The sequence below is a fragment of the Diaphorina citri genome, unplaced genomic scaffold, assembly GCF_000475195.1.
Source record: "Diaphorina citri unplaced genomic scaffold, Diaci psyllid genome assembly version 1.1 scaffold529, whole genome shotgun sequence".
In the NCBI taxonomy this organism is placed as follows: domain Eukaryota; kingdom Metazoa; phylum Arthropoda; class Insecta; order Hemiptera; family Psyllidae; genus Diaphorina; species Diaphorina citri.
The window spans coordinates 106,327-129,650 of record NW_007377963.1 but is presented as its reverse complement, the minus strand read 5'-3'; the positions used below and the strand labels follow the sequence as shown (position 1 = coordinate 129,650).

The window sequence follows — 23,324 nt, the reverse complement described above, 5'->3', positions numbered from 1 at the left end:
CCCTGTTTTAGATGCTATTTCAACAATCCTCTGTTTTCTGAAATGTCCACGTCTTTTTTTTTCTCGAGAATATGGTAAATCGGCTGATTTTTCATCTTCCGATAATTATATTTTATCCTAGGGACCTCAAACGACTTTTGAGGTGTAAATGAACACCATATTGCCATAATTTTGCTAAACAAGCGCCATAGTTTGGTAGGTTCTACTGACAAGGTAGGTTAAAGAGGATGGGTTTTAAATTTTTGTTTACTTTTTTTTCGAACTATCAAGTTGAACCAGCAGGTATGTTGTGTTACGTGTAGACTTCAAAATCCTGTTAAGAAGGTTAAGAAACAGTTTACATTGTACTAGACCTAAATTAGGATTCAAGAGATATCTCCTTAGATAAGAAGAATATGCAACCAGTGCATCATTGTTCTTGCTCAGGATCTAACGAACATCCGACGCTAAAACTCGGTCTTGGGTTAAGAAGTTTGTTCGTTTCACTCCAAAGGAGACTTAAATTTCCCTGATTTCAAGAAATAATCGTTGTGGGAGTTCTGGCATCTCCACTAATTTTTTGAAAAATAAATTCAACTTGGGAGTTCTGACATCTCCACCAATTATTTTTTGATAAATATATTTTTGTTTGGAGTTCTGGCATCTCCACCAATTTCAAGAAATGAAATTTTCTTCCGAGTTTTGGGCATCTCCACTAATTTCAATATGAATAAAAAGGGTAAATCATATCGGAATGACATCATCTTCTTCTTCATCTCTGCAGTTTAATCTATTGGTCCTGTATCTTGACATCCTGACATGTAGGTTTATTTACTTCATTTGAACGGGGGTGTTAATAGGCTGAGCCCATGATCACATAGGTTAAGCTACGTCGCGTAAGACGGAAAAAACTTTTAAAATAGGCCCGAGTAATGTTGGATAGGCATAACTACTAGTTTTCAAATATTTTCAAACAAATAAATAGAAAGATATCAGCAAGTACCCGTATTCTTCCGGTCAACTATAAAGTTCTTACCATGCTTGAGGTGGCTTGCTAGTAATCTGAATGGAATTTAACCTCGCATAAATTCTGTCTAAATCTTCACTTCATGTCTCTCCCTTGAAATTATTCACTTCTTGCGACCTATTCACCTGGATCTCATTGTTTTCTCAGATCACAACTTACACAACACAGGCTATGTAAAATTAAAAACAGCTTACTTATTATGAGAAATTTAAATCAGGCGCAACGGTCGGCATGCAACCGTCAAGAGAAGAACTGAGTTTCACCAATGTCTTCATCGGAGGTTAGCTCTTAACGGGAGATTTTCAAACCCTTCTTACATGGTCATTTGTAGCCAATACCTGTTTGTTTCTGAGTTAAATTTGCCGATTAAAACATTTGCAAACATATTGAACTTAACACTGATGCATACAATTATTGTCTACAGTGCGCCAGGCCAAGTTCCAGTAAGCACGCCTGTGTATTTTTACAAGAATTTACCTTTGATTTACCTAAGCTGAAAACTGATACTACTTTATAAATTAAAGGGAGCCTATGCAAATAGATTTTTATCTGTATTTTCTGTAGGTATGTTCAATTTGGATTCTACCTTAGGTAATACCTACCTACACCTATTATTATAGATAATTAATACTCTAATATTTCGACGTTGATTTTGTACGCGATGTTTTTGCAGTTCCATTTATTATCTCAGTAACACTTCCTTTGTTTTGAACGCCTGGTGTTTTGGTTTACAACATAATTTGCTTAAATAGAGCAGAGGCGCAGTATTCCACGGCCTTGAGCCAATCAGCTATTGGTCGGCCTTATCCCTTATCTAACTTTAGAAGCTGGCTAAAACTCGGCCAACTCTCTATGTAAGTTTTTTACCTCAGTAGGTAACTCAAATTTTCTAATTTGTATAAGTCTTTGGACTGAGAATGGAGTACTCAATGCCTAATACTATCTGAAAGTAGGTATATAAAAGTAAATAAGTTTTAGACAGTTTCAGGAGGATGGGCGTCTAAAGGCCCTGAAATCCCTGAATAGGCATTTAATATTTAAGGTGTAGTACCTACTACTTACCAGATTAATCATTCCCTAATCCTAAACCACTAAACTCCAAGACCCACAACAAAATTCCCATTAAAAAATTAAATATTGACTTGGAACAAATGAAGGGCAAACTTGCTGAATTAATCGCGAACTCTCCAAATTAAGAGTATGCCTATTTACCTACGAACTATACGTAGAGTTACCGTAGGGTAAAACCCCCAATGGCCGACACCCTTAAGGAACTTTTTCCATAAAAACAGCATTCAGGTACCTATAGAATCAGATTTTAGCAAATAATTTAGTACGATATAAAAATTTCATACAACGATCTATTGTTTCAACGTTATCCTGTAGTATAGATCTCATTGAGTTTCCTATTTTATGTTGTCTTCTAAAGTTAGCAAGGGCGTGGCATTCAGTTAACCAATGATTTAAATAAACTGGAGTTTGTCCACAGAATTCACAAGCAGGGGGATCCTTTCGTTCTAGAAGATGTTTGTGTGTCGCTAAGCAGTGACCGATTCGTAATCTACAGAGGACTACTTCTTCTTGTCTTATATTTCTGTTTGAAGATTTCCATTTACGTACGCTTTGTACTGTGGAAAAAGAAGATTTCTAGGGTCTAAACTTGAAATGACGTATGAAAAGATGGGGAGAGAGAAGAGAGGAAGGGAGGGATCTATAAACAAAATGCAGAAAGCAACCGATAAAGAGGAGGGGGAATGAATGTTTGATTGTAAGGAGGTCTGAGTGATGGAAAGACGTAAAGAAGGGAAGAGAGAAGGTAGAGGAAAAGAAACGCGAAAAAAAAATGTAGGGTAGGAAGGAGACGAAGAGGGATGAAGGAAGAGGAGGAAAAGAAGAAAGAGAAATGAGGAAGAGGAGGGAGAAAGAAAGGGGAAAGGGAAGAAAAGAAGAGAAAAATGGAAACAGTAGAAGTAGGTATTATTTTCTCTGAAAGTTGTTAGGTATAAATTTCTCCAGGGAATAATCCCAAAAGCAAAGGTAATCACGTGTTAGGTACCAGAAGCTCGGGGAAAGTTTTGCGAATGAAAGAATATCAAGTTTCTTCTTCATGTTTTTCAATATGCCAAATGGAGTTTTCTTCCAAAGTTAGATAGGGTAAGACATGTCTCGATATAATGGTAGACATATTGAAGGTTCTGATACCCCTCAGCATTGCTAACACCCCAGTGAACATTGGGAAAAGTGAACTTTGTACTGTGGAAAAAGAAGATTTCTAGGGTCTAAACTTGAAATGACGTATGAAAAGATGGGGAGAGAGAAGAGAGGAAGGGAGGGATCTATAAACAAAATGCAGAAAGCAACCGATAAAGAGGAGGGGGAATGAATGTTTGATTGTAAGGAGGTCTGAGTGATGGAAAGACGTAAAGAAGAGAAGAGAGAAGGTAGAGGAAAAGAAACGCGAAGAAAAAGCAGAAAAAGATGTAGGGTAGGAAGGAGACGAAGAGGGATGAAGGAAGAGGAGGAATAGAAGAAAGAGAAATGAGGAAGAGGAGGGAGAAAGAAAGGGGAAAGGGAAGAAAAGAAGAGAAAAATGGAAACAGTAGAAGTAGGTATTATTTTCTCTCAAAGTTGTAAGGTATAAATTTCTCCAGGGAATAATCCCAGAAGCAAAGGTAATCACGTGTTAGGTACCAGGTACGTACTTGTGTTTTATCTAGCGCCAGATATCTGAATAATGTTGGGGTTCGAACACAGGACCTTCTGTTAGGGATGTGAGGGGAAAAAAGTAACATAGTGGATTTTCTATGGTTTAACCCCTATATTTATGTGAAAGACTAATGAATCAGTTATGTTGGTATTTGTTACATTCTTTTCTGGTACATTCAGTTTTCTTTTCTGGTGTATTTGGTGCAATATTTGCATAGACGGGTGGGGGAGATTATTTTTTTTTCTTTTGTAATTATAAGAAAACAGTTGTGTTTACTCAACTCATTTTTACTCGGGTATCCCATTATACTTATTCAGTCTAGGGAAAACAAGTTAAGTAAAACCATGTAAAAAAAGAAAAAAGGCCAAGAGCAATAAATAAACTTTACTACGTGGAAAGGAGAAATTGTAATATTGTGGTAGTATTCTATAATTAAAAAAAGAAGTCTTTTTCGACTACTACTAGTTGGGATGTTTCATTAATATGGCAAAGAAACAGGCAATAAAACAGCGTAAAACAATCAGCCTTGATAATTGCTGAAATTCCCATTAATTGCGAGAAAAAAAAGTGTCTAAATAGAAGGAAAGAAAAACAGTTTTCACAGGACAGGGTTTAATTGATTTGTGATTTGCCAAGGGCTATGGTTTTCAATTTCACCAGGCGCTATTTAGGAATTTGTTTGATCCCTCTCACTTCCCACTTCTTCCTGTGTGCTAAACCCCGTACACTTCTTGTTCCAAATTGGTGTAATTTTTCAAAACACATCTGCATAATTTGTACACCCATGTGGTGGTACACCTACTGAGGCCAAAGATTTTGGATCAAAAAAATTGAATGTGTTAGTGGGACTCATCAGCAAATACGTTGCTCTCAGGCAAAGAATCAGTATATTTTACCACTAGGTATAAGTAACGTAAGGAAAAACTAACTGCCTGTACGTCTGAAAATTTGCCACTCAAATTGTTACAAAATGACATTTTTTCCCCCTCCTACTCTCTTATCTCATATTACTTTACAATTTACATAATACGAGTATGTCCTACCTATGAATTATAAAAGATCTTGTTTAGACTGCGGGAGCAAAGGGACTTTTCAGTCTCATTCTGGCAGGATAAACAAGGTATATTCTATATTAGTATATTATATTCTATGTCTGTACAACCCTAATAAACAATAACCCTGCCTGCGTTTCTGAAACTGGACTAACCAAACCTCCCTGTATTTCTCTTTCTTGTGTGTTCTTGTCTTGAAGTGTGTGTCCCCTCTTGTACTTCAGCCCACGGACCACAGTCAAAATTTTTCTAGTGGAAAAAAAAAAGATTTCGCACCATTTATTGGTCAAATATTTCATTGGGGTAATTTTGACACTAGCAAAACAGGTACTGTGGTCCCGGGCATTTTTTAACCCCTTGTGTTTACTTCATCCCTCTACTGTGTTAATGTTGTGTGAGTGTTTTTAGATAACTATCAATTATTTTTGTACACTTTTAAGAATTAGGTATTTTGGGGTTAAATAGGTGAAATTTACCCGTCGGGTGTGGGTGCCAAATAAAGTGATAAGCTGATTAGGTATGATGAAAAAAAAATCCTACCTAAAGGTCTTTTTGTATTTCTCAATTTTACTGTCTCGTTATTTTTATCATTTTTTGAAATACGATTTAAAAAAAAAAGACTTCCCTTAAAGGGAATTTAGCTAAAAATGGAATGGTTTTATCTAACGGATCTGGTTTTGAACTTTCTGATTTCAGGAGCAGCAGCCAATCTGAGAAAAGAAGTGATCCGAAACAAAATCCGCGCCATCGGAAAAATGGCCCGTGTCTTCTCTGTTTTAAGGTGAGTTGGAAGCGCTTGGTCGCGGGTTCGATTCCCACCCGAAGCGAACTTTATAGACGGATGAGTTTCGTCCTCCGAATGGCTGGCATTCTCTCCTGTCCTCTATTCCGGGACGATAAGACTGCAGCAGTTACAGTTCCCTCTATCCTTTTAAAAGAGGTCTTTCATCGTTAAAAGAGGCCCAGTATTTTTGAAGCCCTGCTTGGCCTTCATGCAATTCATTGAGACCCTTTTTCCAATGCAATGACAGAAATTGAAGCAAGCTTTGATGTGAATCACCACAGACGTTATAGCTCCTCATTACATGATCCATTGTGTTAGATTTCCAACACTGTACTTGAATTTGTTTTCGGTGGACAAATTCCAACCTTTTGTAAAATAAAATCTCAACCTAGATAAAATTGCTCTTGATAGCCCCTTTATTGTTACATTATTTCCGACTCTCTGCAAACCTTTTTTAAAAACATTTTCTCCTCAAAGGACTTGATTATTCATGAGTATAGGATTTTTTGTAATATAAATAACTTTAAGTTTTATTTATTCAATTTTAAATATAATAATTTTCTCCCATATATTGTATAAAAAAAATAACCGTAAGAAATAATTTTGTTTTCATAATATATTTTCCTCCAGTAAAATTAATTTACATTTTACATATTTCACAATCCTCAAAAAAGATCTTTTTAACCAGTTTTATTTATTTCACTTCACATACTCGTATTTATTTATTTTAGATTAATGATATCTGTGTAAGAAATTCCATTTTAGTGCAATAATATAGACAGACATACGTAACCCATGTTTCATACAACTGATGTGTTAATATCCCCGCCATAAAAAGCACTTACGGGAAGTACACACTTGTTGAAATAATTTAACTTGAACCAAATATTGAAAACTTATGTTTAAACCTACTCTGAATTTTAAAGTCAATTCAACTTTAAAATACGAAAGTGTAATATTTAAAATGTTCATGAATATATTCAAGACAAGTGAACTAAACAGTTGTAAAATATATTTTTATTATAATTTTGAATTAAAGTTATTTCTCTAATAAGTCTGATTACTTTGAATAGCTTTTATTAAAAAAAAAAAAAAAAAAAAAATGGAATAGAACCTATGTATTCAACCAAGACAAACTAAATGTGAGAGGAGAGATGTAGTGATTGATGGTTTTATAGGAAATATAGACATGTATTATGAGAAAAGAGTTAAAAACAAGAAACTGTGTGGAAAAATAATCAAAGAAAGAAAATGAGAATAAATTTTCTACTATGTATAATTCGAAGATGTTAGAGAGATTATGTATTTCCTTAACAATTTTCCCATAACGAAAACGATAAGGAAAGCTTCTGCACACGAGCAGAAACCAAAACTAATTTTCGTTATGGTTATCATTTTATAAGGAAGTGCTAAATCTCTCTTTTTTTCTCTCGAAAGACAGCCACTGGTGATCTTTCCATTCCTTGATTCATATTTTTGGGATTGATAACTTGAGGTATTTTTGGTGGGTGGTGGTGAGGATGAATTATTTGAAGTTTCGAAGGAAACTTACCTTTTGTTTTGTATTATTACTACTATAGAATTTCTAAAGGTACACTTCAGCATTCAAGATTGACAGACACATGCATGGGGTTCACTCACAAGACAGGTGCTATGCCGCTATGGTATGGTAGGGTCTTTTATTACTTTTTTTAAGAGGTTTAACAGAGGTAACTGTAACCGCTAAGGTCTTATCGTCCCGAAATCGAAGAGAGAAGGAAGACAGGATAGGAGGAAAGCTAGCCGTTCCGAGAACGAAGATTATCCCATCAGGATAAAATCCGCCCCGGGCGGGAATCAAACACGCGGCCTATTGCTTACAAGGCGGACGCGCCACCAACCCTGGCTCATATTAAATTAATCCGATTTTTAACGCCGAACCGAATGGTGGAACTTCTAACACTATTCGACTTACAGTTCAAAAGTTACGGGTTTGATACTCCCCTGTGTGAAGGGATTTTACTAGGTTTTTTTTATATAAAATGGCTTGTAAATTCTCAAATTTGAGTCGCATACATCTCAAACTTTCTCCATCGAGTTCCTCATAAAAAAATCACATAGGATTGACTAAAACATAAAAAAAAAAATCACATAGGAAAAAATCACATTGACTATTTACATGCCTTATATAAATAAAATGAAAAACTTGTAAAATCCCTTCACACAGGGGAGTACCCGTAACTTTTCAACTGTATGTCTAATAGTGTTATATGTTAGTCTATTTTGTTTTTCATATTTTTTTTCTTTTGTTAAATATTTTTTATTTCTCTTTATATTATTAAAAATTATATTATTTTACTGACCTTGTATTTTTTATATATAAATAAAAATATCCTTCTTAATTTATTCAGGTATAACGTATAACTCACAAAATCTTCTTTGTATTATATTCTTGCGTTATGATTGGATAGGTTTGCTTAAACTAAAACTTGGGTTGACATCAGACAAAATAATGGTTCATTCAATTATAAGTATGTAAGTACCTAACCGAAGTGGATCAGCTGATTTTACCAAGTAGATTTCATTTCTTGTTTCATGTCCTATTTTATTAGCGTGGAAGGAAAGTGCGTAGAACTTCTTTAGTCCAAAATATTGAATTATGAATAAAGTTTTCATTGTTTTCTATTTTATTTTGTATTGCACATCCTCTCCCAAGCATATTCTTAACCCTGTCCATTATATTCAATGTTAGTATATTTGCAGACCAACTTTGAAAACTGATCTAATAGATAGTATGGGATTTATTTTTAAAATATTCTTATTGATGGTACAAGTTGCTGCCTTTACAAATTAAATAGAAAGTTGTTTTTATGTCTTTCAAAACAACCTCGCCTGTTGGTTGTTTTATCGCACCGGCAAAGCAATCACTAATATTTTTGCGTAAATTACAGCCCCTTGTTATATTTGTTTTATGCCATTTTTCACCTATCACCAAAACTCAAGAGTAAATAAAAAATCTTGATTTAAAAACCACTTCGAAATTCACGTAATATTCAGCTTGTTTATTTCATTCAACAGTACTCTGGTAAAAACGGTAAAACTACTCTGGTACCACTCGTAAAACTAATGTTTGTTAATACTATGTCGTTTCTTATTTTTTTAATTATATATTTCCCATATATTCTAAAGAAAAATCTGCCTGTAGATAACCAAAATTCTTTCCCTTGGAAAAAATGTCTATTGATTTATATAGATTTTTATTAAGGGAATTTTCAAACAAACACGGTGTTTCAAGATAATCATTCTAAAAAAAGACCTTGATGTACTGCTCACACACTGATGATATTGTGTATTAGAGCTAGGCAGTCACCAGCAATGGCACTTTGAATCCGCCCGGTTTACTAGTGTTAAGCGACTAGTGTGGTTGGTATCTTGACGGATAAACCGTCCTAAACAACATGTGCTAGTGGCTGTTTCGAAATGCAATCAGCCTCATGAGGACGATTAAGAGGCTGGTTGAATCCCAGACTTGTTCTGACCTCAGCCTTTAAAGAACTGCCTCTCATGGGAAAATGTGTTTGAAATGTACAAATTTTTCAATATGACCTGTCGGATGGCTCTTGGAACACTGTGCTTGTATCTGTCCTTTTATTTTTTATCATTATAATTTTTATATAGATTTTTTTTATGATTTTCTCTTTGTTAAAGTTAGATGATTTTCAAATTGTTAAAAAAAAAAGGATAACAGAAACCTCTTGTAATTTTCATTTTGTCTATCCATCCCCCTTTCTGTTTCTCTCTCCCTCTCCTTCTCTTTCCTTTCTTTTTGTTAAAATTTTATCATATTGCAATTTTTAGAATTTTTATTCATTATAAATTTAAAAAATAAAAAAACAAAAACTCTTCATTAATTCAAAGGCTCCTTTATTTTCTTTTCGAAATTTTAACTTGAAAAATAAGTAACTTACAAAACCTCGCCACCATAATCTATCTCTAAAGGTCTGGTTGTTTTCTATGTATAAGACTAGGGTCTTCCTGAAATAATTCATCATTGTTAGCAACCTCCGTGGCTGAGTGGGAATCACACTAGGCTTGCACGCAGGAGGTCCGGGTTCGATTCCCGGCGGGGCCGAGGTGTTTTTCGGCTCTGTGCTTGCGGTTCGGGGTGCACTCAGCCTCGTGAGGACAATTGAGTAGCTACTTTAATCGAGTAGCGACCAGTGGTGGCATTGGGTACCTATCACAGTATTACAAGTCTTCCATTTCCTCAATCATCATCATATTTATTATTGCTCGTCTCTTCGACTTGTACTATTACAAGTCGAAGAGACGAGCAATAATAAATATGATGATGATTGAGTAAATGAAAGACTTGTAATACTGTGATAGGTACCCACAAATTTGTGAAAAAGCTTTCTGCTTTACCACAAAAATTCATGATAGAGCAATAATAAATATGATGATGATTGAGTAAATGAAAGACTTGTAATACTGTGATAGGTACCCACAAATTTGTGAAAAAGCTTTCTGTTTTACCACAAAAATTCATGATTTGATTTGATATTTTATTTTACAGCCAAGGTTTATAATTATAACATTTTCGCTGTTGGGCTGTATCTGTATGAATTTACATTTATTGAACTTTTCCGTGTTGTCTTGCCTGGAAAACTTGCCTAAAATAAGATTAAATAAAAAATCGTCCTTTTTTTTATCAAAACTTTATTCAATTCAAGAAATATTTTTTTCATTATTTATTATTTTTTTATATAAAATAAACACAATAATAAGGCAATTATTTTTTTAAAAAACACACATTTTTTCTCTAAAGAAAAGTAATGGAAAAAAATCAACATATAACAACAAATCATAGATTTAAGAAATTTAAACAATCAAAATAAATAATGGAAAAGGGGAGATAAACATAAAAAATAATTTTAAGAAAGTTGAATATTAAAAATTGAATTGTGTGCCTTATGACAACCTTCAATTGTAATAATCAAACGAGCCATGCTGATTTTAGACAAATTGCCACGCAGATTTCTTATTATTAAAGAAATACGAGTAGGGTGTCCACGATTACAACAGGTGTCGGCGATTGGGGGTTTTACCCTACCTCAAATTATTTAATTCAAATCCTGTAATGTGGAATATCAACACTCCCTTGTCTATGCATAATAAATTGTGGTAATTAAAACACAAACTTTTATTTCTCTCCTAAACGTAAACAACCTTTCTCCGCTCATTAAAATATCAATGCAGATTTCTGCCAAAGAAAGTACCAATTGCCACCAGCCTTACTGGTCGCATAACAAGTGTAGATACTTGAGCACAAGTAGGATATAACGAATATTTCAATAAAAAATTGATTTATAAATTTATAAAACCGACTGTGTAGTCTGGTAAGGATTGCGTGGCTACTTGTGAGATTTTATTGCTTGAATCTATAGCACGGGCGATGATTTAGCATTTTAAATGACTCGGTAACTTGTAATGCTGTTGATACCCACTATGCTAGAACTGTGCTCCGACGTAGCACAAAGGAACGATACGAATTGGAAACTAAAAAATAAAAAAAATGGCGACAGAAATTTGAAAGGATGATTGATAGATTGAGCGAAGCTGTGAATATTTACGTGAGTACAATGCATACCATTCACCTCTTCTCTACTGAGGTATGAATTGAGTGATATACAAAGGTGCAAGGTTCATGTGGCCTCATACGAGATACGTTTCTAAAATAAAGAAGATGGTTCATGCTTATTATTTCAAGTGATTTATGATTTTTCTGGTCTTCCAAATACGTAAAGGTCAATATTAGAAATAAAGACGGGACCCCGTAGTCAGACGGGGTCCGCATTTTTCGCCAGGCTCTGAATCAGCCCTAGCTAGGGTGGATCGCTTTTGGGCTGACATTTGGTTTTGGCTCAAAAAATTTACGAGTGGCTGCCCTTTTGCACTCAACCTTTGCTTTTTTTTAGCAGGGAAATTCAGGCTGGTATCCTCTCTGTTTAGAGTCCCCCAGCCAGACTAAGCTGGTTTACTCCCTGTTTAAAGTCCCCCAGATAGACATGTATGAGTTATCGACACCCATAGTAAATTTCTAGCTTTAGTGACCTATGACGGAAGAGGTACAACTTATCTCAGAAGAGAATAGAAAAGACAATAAGGTCTGACTCGAGATCCCTCAGCACTAAGCTCTCAGTTCAGAGATTGAAGTTTAAGAGGACTTACACGGTAATCTCAAAGCTTTATGCAACAATACCGTTAATAGTTTAGTGATCAGGCAGAGTTGTCGTGTTGCAACCGCCAAGGAATCATTTATTTTCTTATTTATCTGCTTTCCAAACTTGATTCAATTTTATTGTGATGTTTATATCTTTAAATTAAATTACATAATATAACTCCTGGAAATACTCGTATATTGACATTGTTGATTGTTCTGTTCTACCCTTTTGCATTCGTAATATGCATCTGATAGATGCACTTTGTTATTCTGTACAAACATGCCAATGTTTATGTTGAGTGCTAGGATAGTTTCAGTAGTGCACGTTCCGGAGTAAGGATCTCCCCTGGTTCTTACCAATGTTTTCGATCTTGCCCAGAATCCAAATTGGTCTAGCTGCTGCTTCTTCTTCTTCTTCACTTTTTCCCTTATACAGACGGGGTCGGTGTTTTTCGTTACCCCTCAATCAGCACTAAATAGTGATTGCTTTCTCCAAAATGATAAGTACAAAATTTGGTTTTGGTTACAACAAATTTACGAGTGGATGCCCTGCACACTCAACCTTTGCTATTTCTTTAGCTAGGGCGGTTTCAGGCTGGTATCCTCCCTGTTCAAAGTCCCCCAGCCAGACTTCAAAGTGGTCTCGCAGATTTTAATATTTCTTCCCGTGGCGTTCGCTAAGTACCCACACGGAATGTTTTCTTGGTAGGTGCTATTTTACAATAAATCATATCTGTAGACACGTACTTTACACAAGAAGGATAATTATCAACAGTGTGATTTGAAAGCGATGTTTTTGGCAAGAGCTTGGATAATTTGTTTGAAGTTTATGCCTATCATCTCGCTTTGATTCTTTGAAAGTTTCTGTCAGGGTTATGGAGCAAACATTGAAAGTAATGTTTTCTGAAGACCAAAACCTTAAGAGTTATAATGATATCTAGCATTCTAGTTCCAGCCTGTAAGCTCAAAAACAACTAACGGATGAGAGAAAAACAGCTGGCCTTGTTTGTCACTTCAATCAATGTGACAACCCTATAAATCTCTTTCCCTGAAAATCCCTGTTCTTGTCTTCCTGAAATTCTCGACAGCTCGTTCAACTAAATTACCTATAAAAAGTCAGGTACAAAGTTCACATCCTGATTGACTAATAATTTTAGAAAACCATCTTGAAACCAAATCCTGGCTACGGCCTTGGAATAAACCATGCAAGGTAGTACAGACACCGAAGATAACTAATGTAATGACATTTAAATGAAAACATCTTTACCTGCCAAGTACTAAGTTATGTAAAATGTAAACATAACACGAGATTACAATAACATTAATTCTCAGGTGATCGGCAGATGATACTAGTGGGTAGCAGGAATTAAAAGTATCCTGTTGGAGCTTCGGTCTAGACTAAACTCGATTTACCTATTACATGAAGGATCACTATATTACCTATCTATAAAAGTGAAAATATCATCTTTATCAGATGAACCTGCCTCGGTAGCTAGCTGGCTAGAGATCAAGCTGACTGGGCTAATGTAAATTTACAACTTTGAAATTTCTAGCACTAATAAACCAACCTCAGATGTGTAGTGATTAGCACGGTGGACTCTAGATCTGGAGGTTGGTAGTTCGAGATCAAGTCAAGTCATAAAATTAAGCATAGTGTATTGAGCAGGAAACCAAATTTGTGACAAAGATTTGTCTCGAAGAGTTAACACAGTTGAAATTTCTTTATCAAGGGAAAAATTTAAACTGATGCGAAGTCTCACCAAAGACTTTAGAACCTCTATCGAAAAAAAAAAATTGTTTAGTTCATTATAGAATAGTCTTCTGGTGAATAAGAACACGGAAGAAAAATCTCAGAAACAGTTTAACCAATGTAAACTGATCATAAATGACCATTTACCAACTTACCACAGTACCACTTCCACTTAACCACAGTCGTCAAGTTCAAACATAAATAATCACTGCATAGCAACATTACGGAATGCAGATTACTAGATCAGTAGTCAAATGCTTAACCTTAAGCGCATCATAGGTTTGTGAGGTTCTTATTTACAATAACCTCACGTACTAAAGGAACCTAGTTAGAGCGCTTGCCCTTTAATTGTTGGTTCGATTCCCGCCGGGGTTGAACTTTATGTTAAAAAGATAATCTTCCTTCTCGAAACGTCTGGTTTTCTCTTATTTTCCTTCTTTCTTCAATTTCGGTCCTCTTCCCGCACAAAGGATCGCTGTTCCGCTTGTAAATTATATTTTACCTAAAGGTAACTACGTCAAAACAGAGATATGTAGGTAGATACTAGAAAGACCATAAATGTTGTAGGTATATTATGGAAATATGAACGTACTCAACTAGGTATATACGTAGATATAAATAGATACTCTTCGTATTTTGCCAAGAAATACCTAGAAACTTGTTACCTACCTATATCTAATAGATATTATAAAATAGTTCAATATACCTAGATAAAAACACATATGTATACAAATTACCCATGATGGATCTCATGAAGATGAACCTTTATGCTCATTTCTTTGACTTATATCATATTTATTGAAATGTCTGCGGTCAATTCTCGCTTCTCGCTTCTAGCATACCTACTTCCATTTGATAATCGCCTACTCATACGTAAACAAGTCATATCTAGGTAGATTAGGAACTGAGAAGAGTATGATGATTTTTTTACTACCTAGTTGTGATAAATTTATTCCAGCAAATTACCTACCTACGCAAATTTTACATAGGTGCCTATGTTGAAAAAATAAAGTTGCAGTCACCCCCCCCAGATGACTACACAACGTCCGTAATAACTGCCAGATCACCCCAAGGCTGATTGAGAGGCTGACGAAAAACGCCGACCCGAACACGGGAAAAGGCGAAGAAAAAGATAAAGTTTGTAGGTATCAAGTCAAAAGGAGAGTGTAGATAGATCCTAGGGTTTATTATACCTAAATAATAGTGTTATAAAAAGAGAAGACCTTTTGATAACTAGGTAGATGGGTATCTGGGTACTTTGATAAGTTTCATAATGTATGAGAGCCGATGAGCACATTGCATAACTCGATTATTACATGGCGATCAGCTAAATACGATCTCTTTGGCTTGGCTCTATCAAGGACCCAAAACTGACTGGTAGGTATCTTTCAGAGATTCTCATATAGATAAAATAGTCAATGACAAACTGAAAACTATTTCTAATTTTACTTGGTCTTTCCTTTGATTTCAGCACCAAGTTTCACAAATGATAAAATGCTCGACTACCGGATACGCTCATTCCCCCTCATTATTGTTGGTAAGTGTCTACTGAAGCTATCTACTTAAAACCACAAATCCCTAATGCCCCACTCCCCTGGGAGGTTTAAATTAACACCAAAAGTATGCGTCACAGTGTATTACCCAAAGTACCCAAATGTACGTTTGTGTCATATGTACTGCACAGATTGCATCAAAAGAAAGAAGAAGTACCCAAATTTGAGTATCCCAGTGTATTACTACATAACCAAATGTACTACATTGGTATTTGGTTATTTATCGTTGGAGAAAAATACTTTACAGTCGATTCCAATCATTTGAAAAGAAAAATCTAATCAAATTTGTATTTTTTCCAGGGCTTATTATTCTATGTCAACTACAATCCTATCAGACTGAAAGAGTGCAAGTAAGTACCTATCATCGATTTTAATAAGAAGGCATTTTCTCTTCGCTTTCTTAATTTAAATAATAAATTCGTTTCTTTGTGTTATTATATCACAAGTTTGGTGGTGCTCACTGCAGCATTGTAGGATTTTTCCAAATACATATATCGCAACTCGCACTTATTGCATTCTCGTTGCAAACCATCAAATCCCGTCTAGTACAATTTGTTGGAAGATTCTGTAATCCACACAAGATGATCCTCATCCTGTACTTCACCACATTCACATGTGTCATCATCATTTTCTTCAAAGTCCCATTTCACCATGTTGGTTTTGCATTTCGAGTCAGTCAGTTACACAAGGGGCTGCATATATTTTAGAATTTTAGATAATTCAGCTCTCAATTACCTACCATGCTGGCACCGGTCGCTATGCGCATTTATATTGCATATAGCTACTCATTTTCCTCACGAGGCTCAGTGGGCCCCGTAAGCTTTCTTAATTTTAGCTTTTGTAGATATTTCTAAAAAAAGAAGAAGAAAAAAAATAGTGACACAGGTATTTGCCTTTGTAATATCCATGCCTAGCATTTCAAAAGGTTAAAACTTTATATTTCTTTAATTTGACATTCATCATCTTCGCTAAACTTACACAATACAGTTCACAAGGTTGATAAAATGATACCAAACTGATTCTTTCTGCACAGATTGCACTCACCTTTCCTAAAGAATAGGACATACCTAATCCATATTTTAACTTTCTAGGTCCTAGGTATTATTTTTTCTACCCCTAATAACAAGAACTCCAGACATGATTGTGTGCATGGAACTTATTGGTGTCATAGATCGGACCAGAGATCTAGTAATGAAAGACAACTCTGACATGACCCCAGCCTAACCAAACTAGAAAAAGCTCGATTTTACGAGTATATTGTAAATTTCAAGCTGTGACTTAAAAGATTCACACGGTAATTAAAGTGTTGGGAAGAAAATGTGATTATTCTCAGATGTTTAGAACTTTCATTTTCTGCTCACATTATGCCTTTGAGCTGAATTCTTCTCTCTGTTTCGATCTGGATCGGCACCTGGCGTGTCTCGAGAGAACAATTAGTTTATCGTGAACTGTGAAGACATGAAATCTTCTCGGTTCACCAGGATGAAGCAGTTACGACAATATTCCTTACAAAACGTACGTCTGGATAGTTTGTTCTTGATGTGGGAAGAAATGTCACTTGTTTTTAGAGTTAGATTAGAACAGAAATCTTCTTGATTGGGGAAGAAAAAAAAATGTCCCTTTTTTTTAAGTTTAAATTAAAAAAAAAATTTTGGTTTTTTTTTTTTTTTTTTTTTTTCATACTGAACGAAATCATGTTTCTGTTTAAGCTCGGTGGAATGGAAATTGAATTTTAGTTGTGAACTTTGGTTATGGTTGGACCACTTCGATAAGCTAAACAAAAATATACTTAAGTGCCAAATAGATTGGACGACTTTAGGGAGGGTGAGGAGGAGTCCAAGTCAGCTTTTTTCCCATTATTTTACCGTATATGGGTTGGTGCGGCAACTATAACCGCATTCACATGTCTACTTTAAATACCGAATCATTTAATACTTGTAGTTAAGTAAAATGCGATGATTCGGTCCTTTACATTTAAATTTTTCCTCTTGCAGAGATCAAGTAGTGTCAAATTCAACGCTGTACCAAACAGAAGAATAGTTCCGCTCTCATCGAGTGATCTATTGGCTGCTCAACTACTCAAGGAAACATTTCCTCTCTATGATACGAAAGTGAAGAGAACGGTGCGGAAATTGGAAAACGATGGCCATGGAGATACATCGACTCTGGATGCTGTGAATCCGGATGAATATCAGGGTGAGTGAATTTGGAGTGCGAAGGTTCGTGGTTCGAGACCAAGTCATAACTTTCAGCTCAGTACATTATACGTATATTTTACGAAGTTCAATATTTGTGATGACTTGATAAGTATTCATCCACACTACAATTAAAATTCTTTTAATTAAAAGAAAGTGAGGTTAGAGGTATCTTGGTATTCGCCTATATCTATCGTCCGTGCTGATATTTCGGGGTGTAGGTACCTACTTAGTCTAGACTAGTCTATTAGAGTCTAGACAAAAAGGTACATAATGTATAAAACCGGATATGATCTTGGTAGCAGAGATGGGCGCAATCTGTTTAAATATGTACTCGTATATTATAATTGCAAACCTAATACATATCCATCTATTTCCTTTACAGGTGTTGTTGGCAGACCTGGGGTAGATTTTCCAATTCTTTCCAACATACCAGTGACGGATTTCAGTTGTCGCAAGTTCAAGAGCCCTGGTTACTATGCTGATTTGGACACCAACTGTCAAGTGAGTAGAAGAGTATCTACTTAACATGATATTGATATTATTAAATACTATAGGTACTCGTATTACACTAAGGAGTGCTGTTATTAAGTAGTTCTGTATACAGAAGAAAAATCCATACAAAACTTTCTGATTGTAGTGACTGGAATTTATGTACCAGCTGTGATTCCTAATTTTGTTCCAGACCAAATAGCTAATTAAAAGGATAGGTTTGTATTCCTCCTTTGTTAGTATTTATACCGTTTGTATTTGATTTCAGGTGTTTCACATATGTGATGGAGGTCGAAAAATATCATTTTTATGTCCAAATGGTACCATTTTCCGACAATCTCATTTGATTTGTGACTGGTGGTTCAGAGTGGATTGCGGCAATTCGGTGAACTTGTATGATGAAAGCGCAGAGCAGTTGGCCATCGATCAAAGATCTTACAAATCAAAAGCTAAAGCACCTGAGAAAGTGAGCCAACCTCAGAGTAGTGACAACCAATTCCAGGACAACTACAATAACAAGCCCAATGTTGTTACTGCAGCACCAAATTCATTTTATTCCACTCAAAATTCGTTTCAAGACCAATATACAACCAAAACTAAAGCATCAGGAAATCAACCCCTACAACAAAATACTTTTGGAGCTCAAGGAAATCGGTTCCAGAAAAACTATAACAATAACAACCAGGCAGAGACACAAGCTCCACAAATAGTTACACCCTCGCCAAACACATTTTACCAAAACCGATTCCAAGACAATGCCTACAATCTTAATACACAAAAAACCTATGACAACCCTTCTGGAAACTTCTTTTCTTCACAGCAAAACAGAATACAAAACAACTTTGCGCCTCAACCAAAAGCTCCAGTTCTCTCTGCTAATAAAATCTATGCCGGAGGTAATAGCTTGGATAGTGAGACTCAAGTATTAGCCGAATCCGTAAACTACGGAACAGGCAAACAAAACCGATACAATCCTGAGAATCTTTTTAAAACGAATGTCACACCAAAACCATACACTACATACCAGCCAAGTACAACATATACACAGAGTACAACCCAGCAACAAAACTACCAGAGAACCTCTCCAAGCCAACAAACTAACGAGTACCCCAAAACTTCAACTACTCAACAAAATGTGAATTACCCGCAGACGTCAACTATCCAACAAAATGTGAATTACCCTCAGACTTCAACTAGCCAACAACAAAGTAGCAGTTACCCACAAAGTTCAACAATTGAACAGGCTGGTAACTACCCGCAAAGCACAACAGCCCAGCAAAGTAGTAGTTATCCTCAAACCTCAACCTTCCAACAAAGTTCTAGCTACCCTCAAACCTCAACAACAAGCCAACAAGTTAGTAGCTTCCCACAAGCCTCAACTATCCAACAAAGTAGCAACTATCCCCAAAGTTCAACTGTTGAACAAGCTGGGAATTATCAACAAAGCACAACTGTACAAGGAGGAAGCTATCCCCAATCTTCCACTATCCAACAAAGCCCTGCGTACTCCCAAAGTACAACTAGTCAACAAAATGTAAACTATCCTCAGAGTACAACTATCCAGCAAACTAGTAGCTATCCTCAAACCTCAAACACCCAACAAGATACTAGCTACCCACAAAGCACAACTATCCAGCAAGGCAGTAGCTACCCCCAAACCTCCACTATTGAACAAAGTCCCACTTATTCTCAAAGCACTACTGTGAATGACCAGCAGAGTTCAACTTATCAACAAAGTACGTATGATCCATCAACAACGTATCAACAAGGATCAACGACCAGTCTTTTTCAAACCCAAAATTATTCGTCAAATTCTCCATCATCCTATTCGACTGTAAATAATTCCCCAACCAGTTATGTATCCTATACGACACCATTTGCTCCTGAAAGTTCGACTCCTGGATATTCCACTATTAAAGAGACTACTCCCGCATACTCCACCTATACAACTATTAGAGACTCGTACCCTACAACATTCTTGTACAACCCAACAACAGCATACTCTACGTTCTCTTCGGATCCTACAACAAGTCCCGAGTTTCTTTCTACCCTCAACTTTAATCGGGCTAATTTAGAGCAATCAAACCTAGTGCCAGAAACTATTAATAATGCCGCAGACGAAAACTCTAATGGCGATGCAGTAAATTTATTAGATTCCATTTCTATCTACTACGACCAAATAAACAACAAAGAATCTGTTCGACTACCTTTAAATAATAATGAGAACAAAAACAAAATCTCTGTGTCGGATATTTTTCTAAGTCAAGATCAAGATAGTCAAGCGCCATCAGCGTCATATGATGTATCCAATTCTTTACCTTCCGTGCTCACAGACTCTACAAAGGAAGGTTATTCATTATTGTTTTCGAATGGTAGTAACACTGATCCCAGTGTTCTAAATGAAGAAAGTGTCAACACAGAAAATGGACAGTCTTTGTCAGAATTCCCAAGAAACGATAACGATCTTATTACACAGCAGAACCAAGGTCTTTTCCAATCCTTTTCTACAACCGTCTCCCCTTACACCACGCCTTCAACTACCACCGTAGCCCCCAGAGCTACAGTTACTGAATCTGATAAAGATTTGGAACTCAGACATTCATCTGACCTCCGAGAACTTGCTCAGGTCTTTAGTCGAGCGTTGTCAGCTTATTTGGAGGATCCGGAGAATTTCAGGAGAATATTGTCAGAAGTGAGACCAACCGAACCGAATATTAAAACTACCACTGCTAACCCATATAAAAATGAAGTTCTCGAGTTTTCTGAGGACAATAAGGTTGGTCTTGACAACTACAGAACTAGAAATCCGTCAAGCACACCTGCTGCGTACTCAACATTGAAAGATGAATACAAGGTATCTAGTATTGCGAATCAAGTAAATAATCTAGCTACAGATACGGCAAGTTCCTACTTCCCTCCCCCAAGAAACCTTTATGGTGGTTTCCAGAACAATACTTCTTCTTACATTACTTTCCCCAATAATGTATCCAATATTTTCGAAGGAACAACTCAAACTTATTACTCCGTTTCTCCTCTAGTGGATTTAACTCGTGAACCTAAAGTTGTACGATTTACCTCTACTACAACATCTATTCCTATAACTACTTATGAGGAGAGCAATACTATCGGGGCTCAAGATGTAAACAATCTTGCGCCAAGCAGAAATCTTTACGAAGAAGATAGATTTGATAAGAATGCATTTAGCAGTGACAAATATGATTATAGCTTTGGAGCCAATGCAAAGAAGGCAAATTCAGAAGAACTTGAATTAGATGATCAAGAATCACTTGTACCTTTCGACAGTCAATCCATTGTTTCAAAAGATAATTTGCTAAGATTTCAAAATGCACAGAAGAAATACTATGCAAACTTCAAATATGATCAAGTTGAGAACTTTTCAAAGCAACCTGAAACATATCAGACAATTAGGTTGAATAATGGCGAAACCATCGAGAGAACCAGAACAAGTTTCGTTCAAGGAAATCCTCAAAAGATTGTATCAACTTCACCAGTAACACCCAACTATTATTACGAAGAAAAAGTTGTTTCACAAGGCATCCCCTCATCCACCTATAGTACAGTAAACTTTGTACCAACAGAATTGCCTCAATTCTCAGAATCACCTCAGTATTACTATTCAGCATCTCCCACACCTTCGCCTTTGCCAACCTTTGAGCCTTCAAGTAGCCCATACACTCAAAACCAATTCATACCTCAGTTAGTGGACAATGGCTCAATGTATAAAGAAGCCAAAGAGTTGTTTGGAAATTTAAACGAAACAAGTGCTAATATGCTAATGGATATGATGCATGAAGCAGAATCAAACAGTACGTTAAGAAGACTAGTCCTCTTGCTAGTCAATGATAAAACAGGCAAGAAAACACCAGAGGAAACCAGGAACAAATTATTGGAAGCGTTACTGCAAATGCCACAGCGCACACCAAGTTATCCTCCCAATTCAATCAGTCGTACATATACACCAAAAGTTCCAAGGAGGGTAAAAGTTCTTAAAAGCAGAGTGCTAGCAAATAATGAAAGAGGCTCAACAAAATATCAAAGAGAAACAAAGGTTGATTATCCAAAACCTGCAAATAATATTCAAGCAGAACCACTTTTACCTGAAAAATTATCTTCAGAATCAGACACAAGAGCAGTAGAGCTTTTAAAATCTCTGTATGTACTAGCAGCCAAATGGGGCTAAAGATGTCTGACTTTTTAATTGAAAATCTACTTAAGTAAATTGCCATTTTAGATTAATTTTTTATACCTCTTATTTATTTTATTGTAAAGGCTGTGTTCGGCTCGAATGTTACCTGTTAATGTAGTTTTTAGCTGATAATTTTAGCTGTAAAAAACTTATCCTATAGATACTATTATCACATTAATATAATAATATGCTACAAATGTTACCAGGTAAATGCATCATGGTTTAAACCAAGCAGGGCATTGGTCTTTTTTCTACTTGATGAAAAAAAAAAAAAACAAGTGTGAAAACCAGAGTTATTATACTCGTACTCAAATATAGTTAAGGCTAACTAGGCGCAACAAAATTTGTTGGTTGCTCAAGTGTGTTCAAGGTGCATATTTCGTGTTTATCTTTTGCTTTTTTATTCTATTTAATAAAAGAAATCCAGTTACCAGTTTCTCACTTGTACCTACTAGCAACTAACTATATTAGCTGTGTTTCAAACCAGAGTCTAGGGGTTTTAAATCTATAGGGGAAAATGAAAAAGAGATCGCTTTTTTTGTTTTACAATATTATTTTATTCACTATCATACCGGGTTTCGCCAGTTACGGCATCTTCAGTGGTATTTTAAATCTAGTACCTACTTGGTACTTTTAGATAATGTAAATATCAACTTGAAACCCCACATGTTTTAAGTTTTAAAAACAGACCAAGCTGAATAAAATTAAATAGTCATGTCAAAACTGCAATTGGAATGTTTTTGACAAAAGAGCACAGAACTCTTTTGGGAACATTAATAAATTAAGAATTCAGGGCAATTAAAATTTAGAAGCTAGGTATATAAACTCTTCTACACTAGGACTTCCAGTTGGTAGGTATATAGGTAAAGTGAACATAATATTAATAGGTACCTACCTTAGTATAGGTATTCCTTATTTGTGTAATACAGATAAATAGATACTTGTTTAAGCTCCAATCACATGTTATCCAATAGCATCTATCTTGTCCTACATTTTTGTAAATATAAACCGAAAAATCAAACCATCAAAATTAATTAATTAATTTGTTTTTATTTATTTTGATAATACTATTTCAGGAAGTACCTACCTATAAGGTTAGGAAAACTAGGAAATTCAGTTGAAACTACATACATAATATGAATAGAAAGTAAAAATTAGGTAGGTACCTAAAGTTCATCAGTAGAACCAAGGAGCTCAGAGATTATACCTCCATGAGCAGAACACTCCTTTACAGAAGATACCTGTACTTTAGTATGAGTTTGAGGTTTAAGGGGTTCCAGGTTTAGTCATAGAGATAACATTTGAGAAATGAATTAAACAGTAGCATCTATTGACTGACTTAAAGACAACTGAGGTTTAGATGATAACAAATAGAT

At 35.6% G+C, this 23,324-nt stretch overlaps 1 protein-coding gene across 1 annotated transcript in view; it reads left to right on the top strand.

Moving 5' to 3' along the window:
- Positions 1 to 22,984, top strand: part of LOC103509779 (mucin-5AC) — a 67,777-nt gene extending 44,793 nt beyond the window's left edge. Inside the window, exons 3-7 of the mRNA XM_008474411.3 lie at positions 14,973 to 15,038; positions 15,355 to 15,404; positions 17,049 to 17,250; positions 17,635 to 17,753; positions 18,010 to 22,984. Of these exons, the coding sequence (XP_008472633.1) occupies positions 14,996 to 15,038; positions 15,355 to 15,404; positions 17,049 to 17,250; positions 17,635 to 17,753; positions 18,010 to 21,942 (4,347 nt within the window). The 5' untranslated portion in view covers positions 14,973 to 14,995 and the 3' untranslated portion in view covers positions 21,943 to 22,984. The remainder of the gene's footprint in view (positions 1 to 14,972; positions 15,039 to 15,354; positions 15,405 to 17,048; positions 17,251 to 17,634; positions 17,754 to 18,009) is intronic.
- The last annotated feature ends 340 nt before the right edge of the window (positions 22,985 to 23,324 follow it).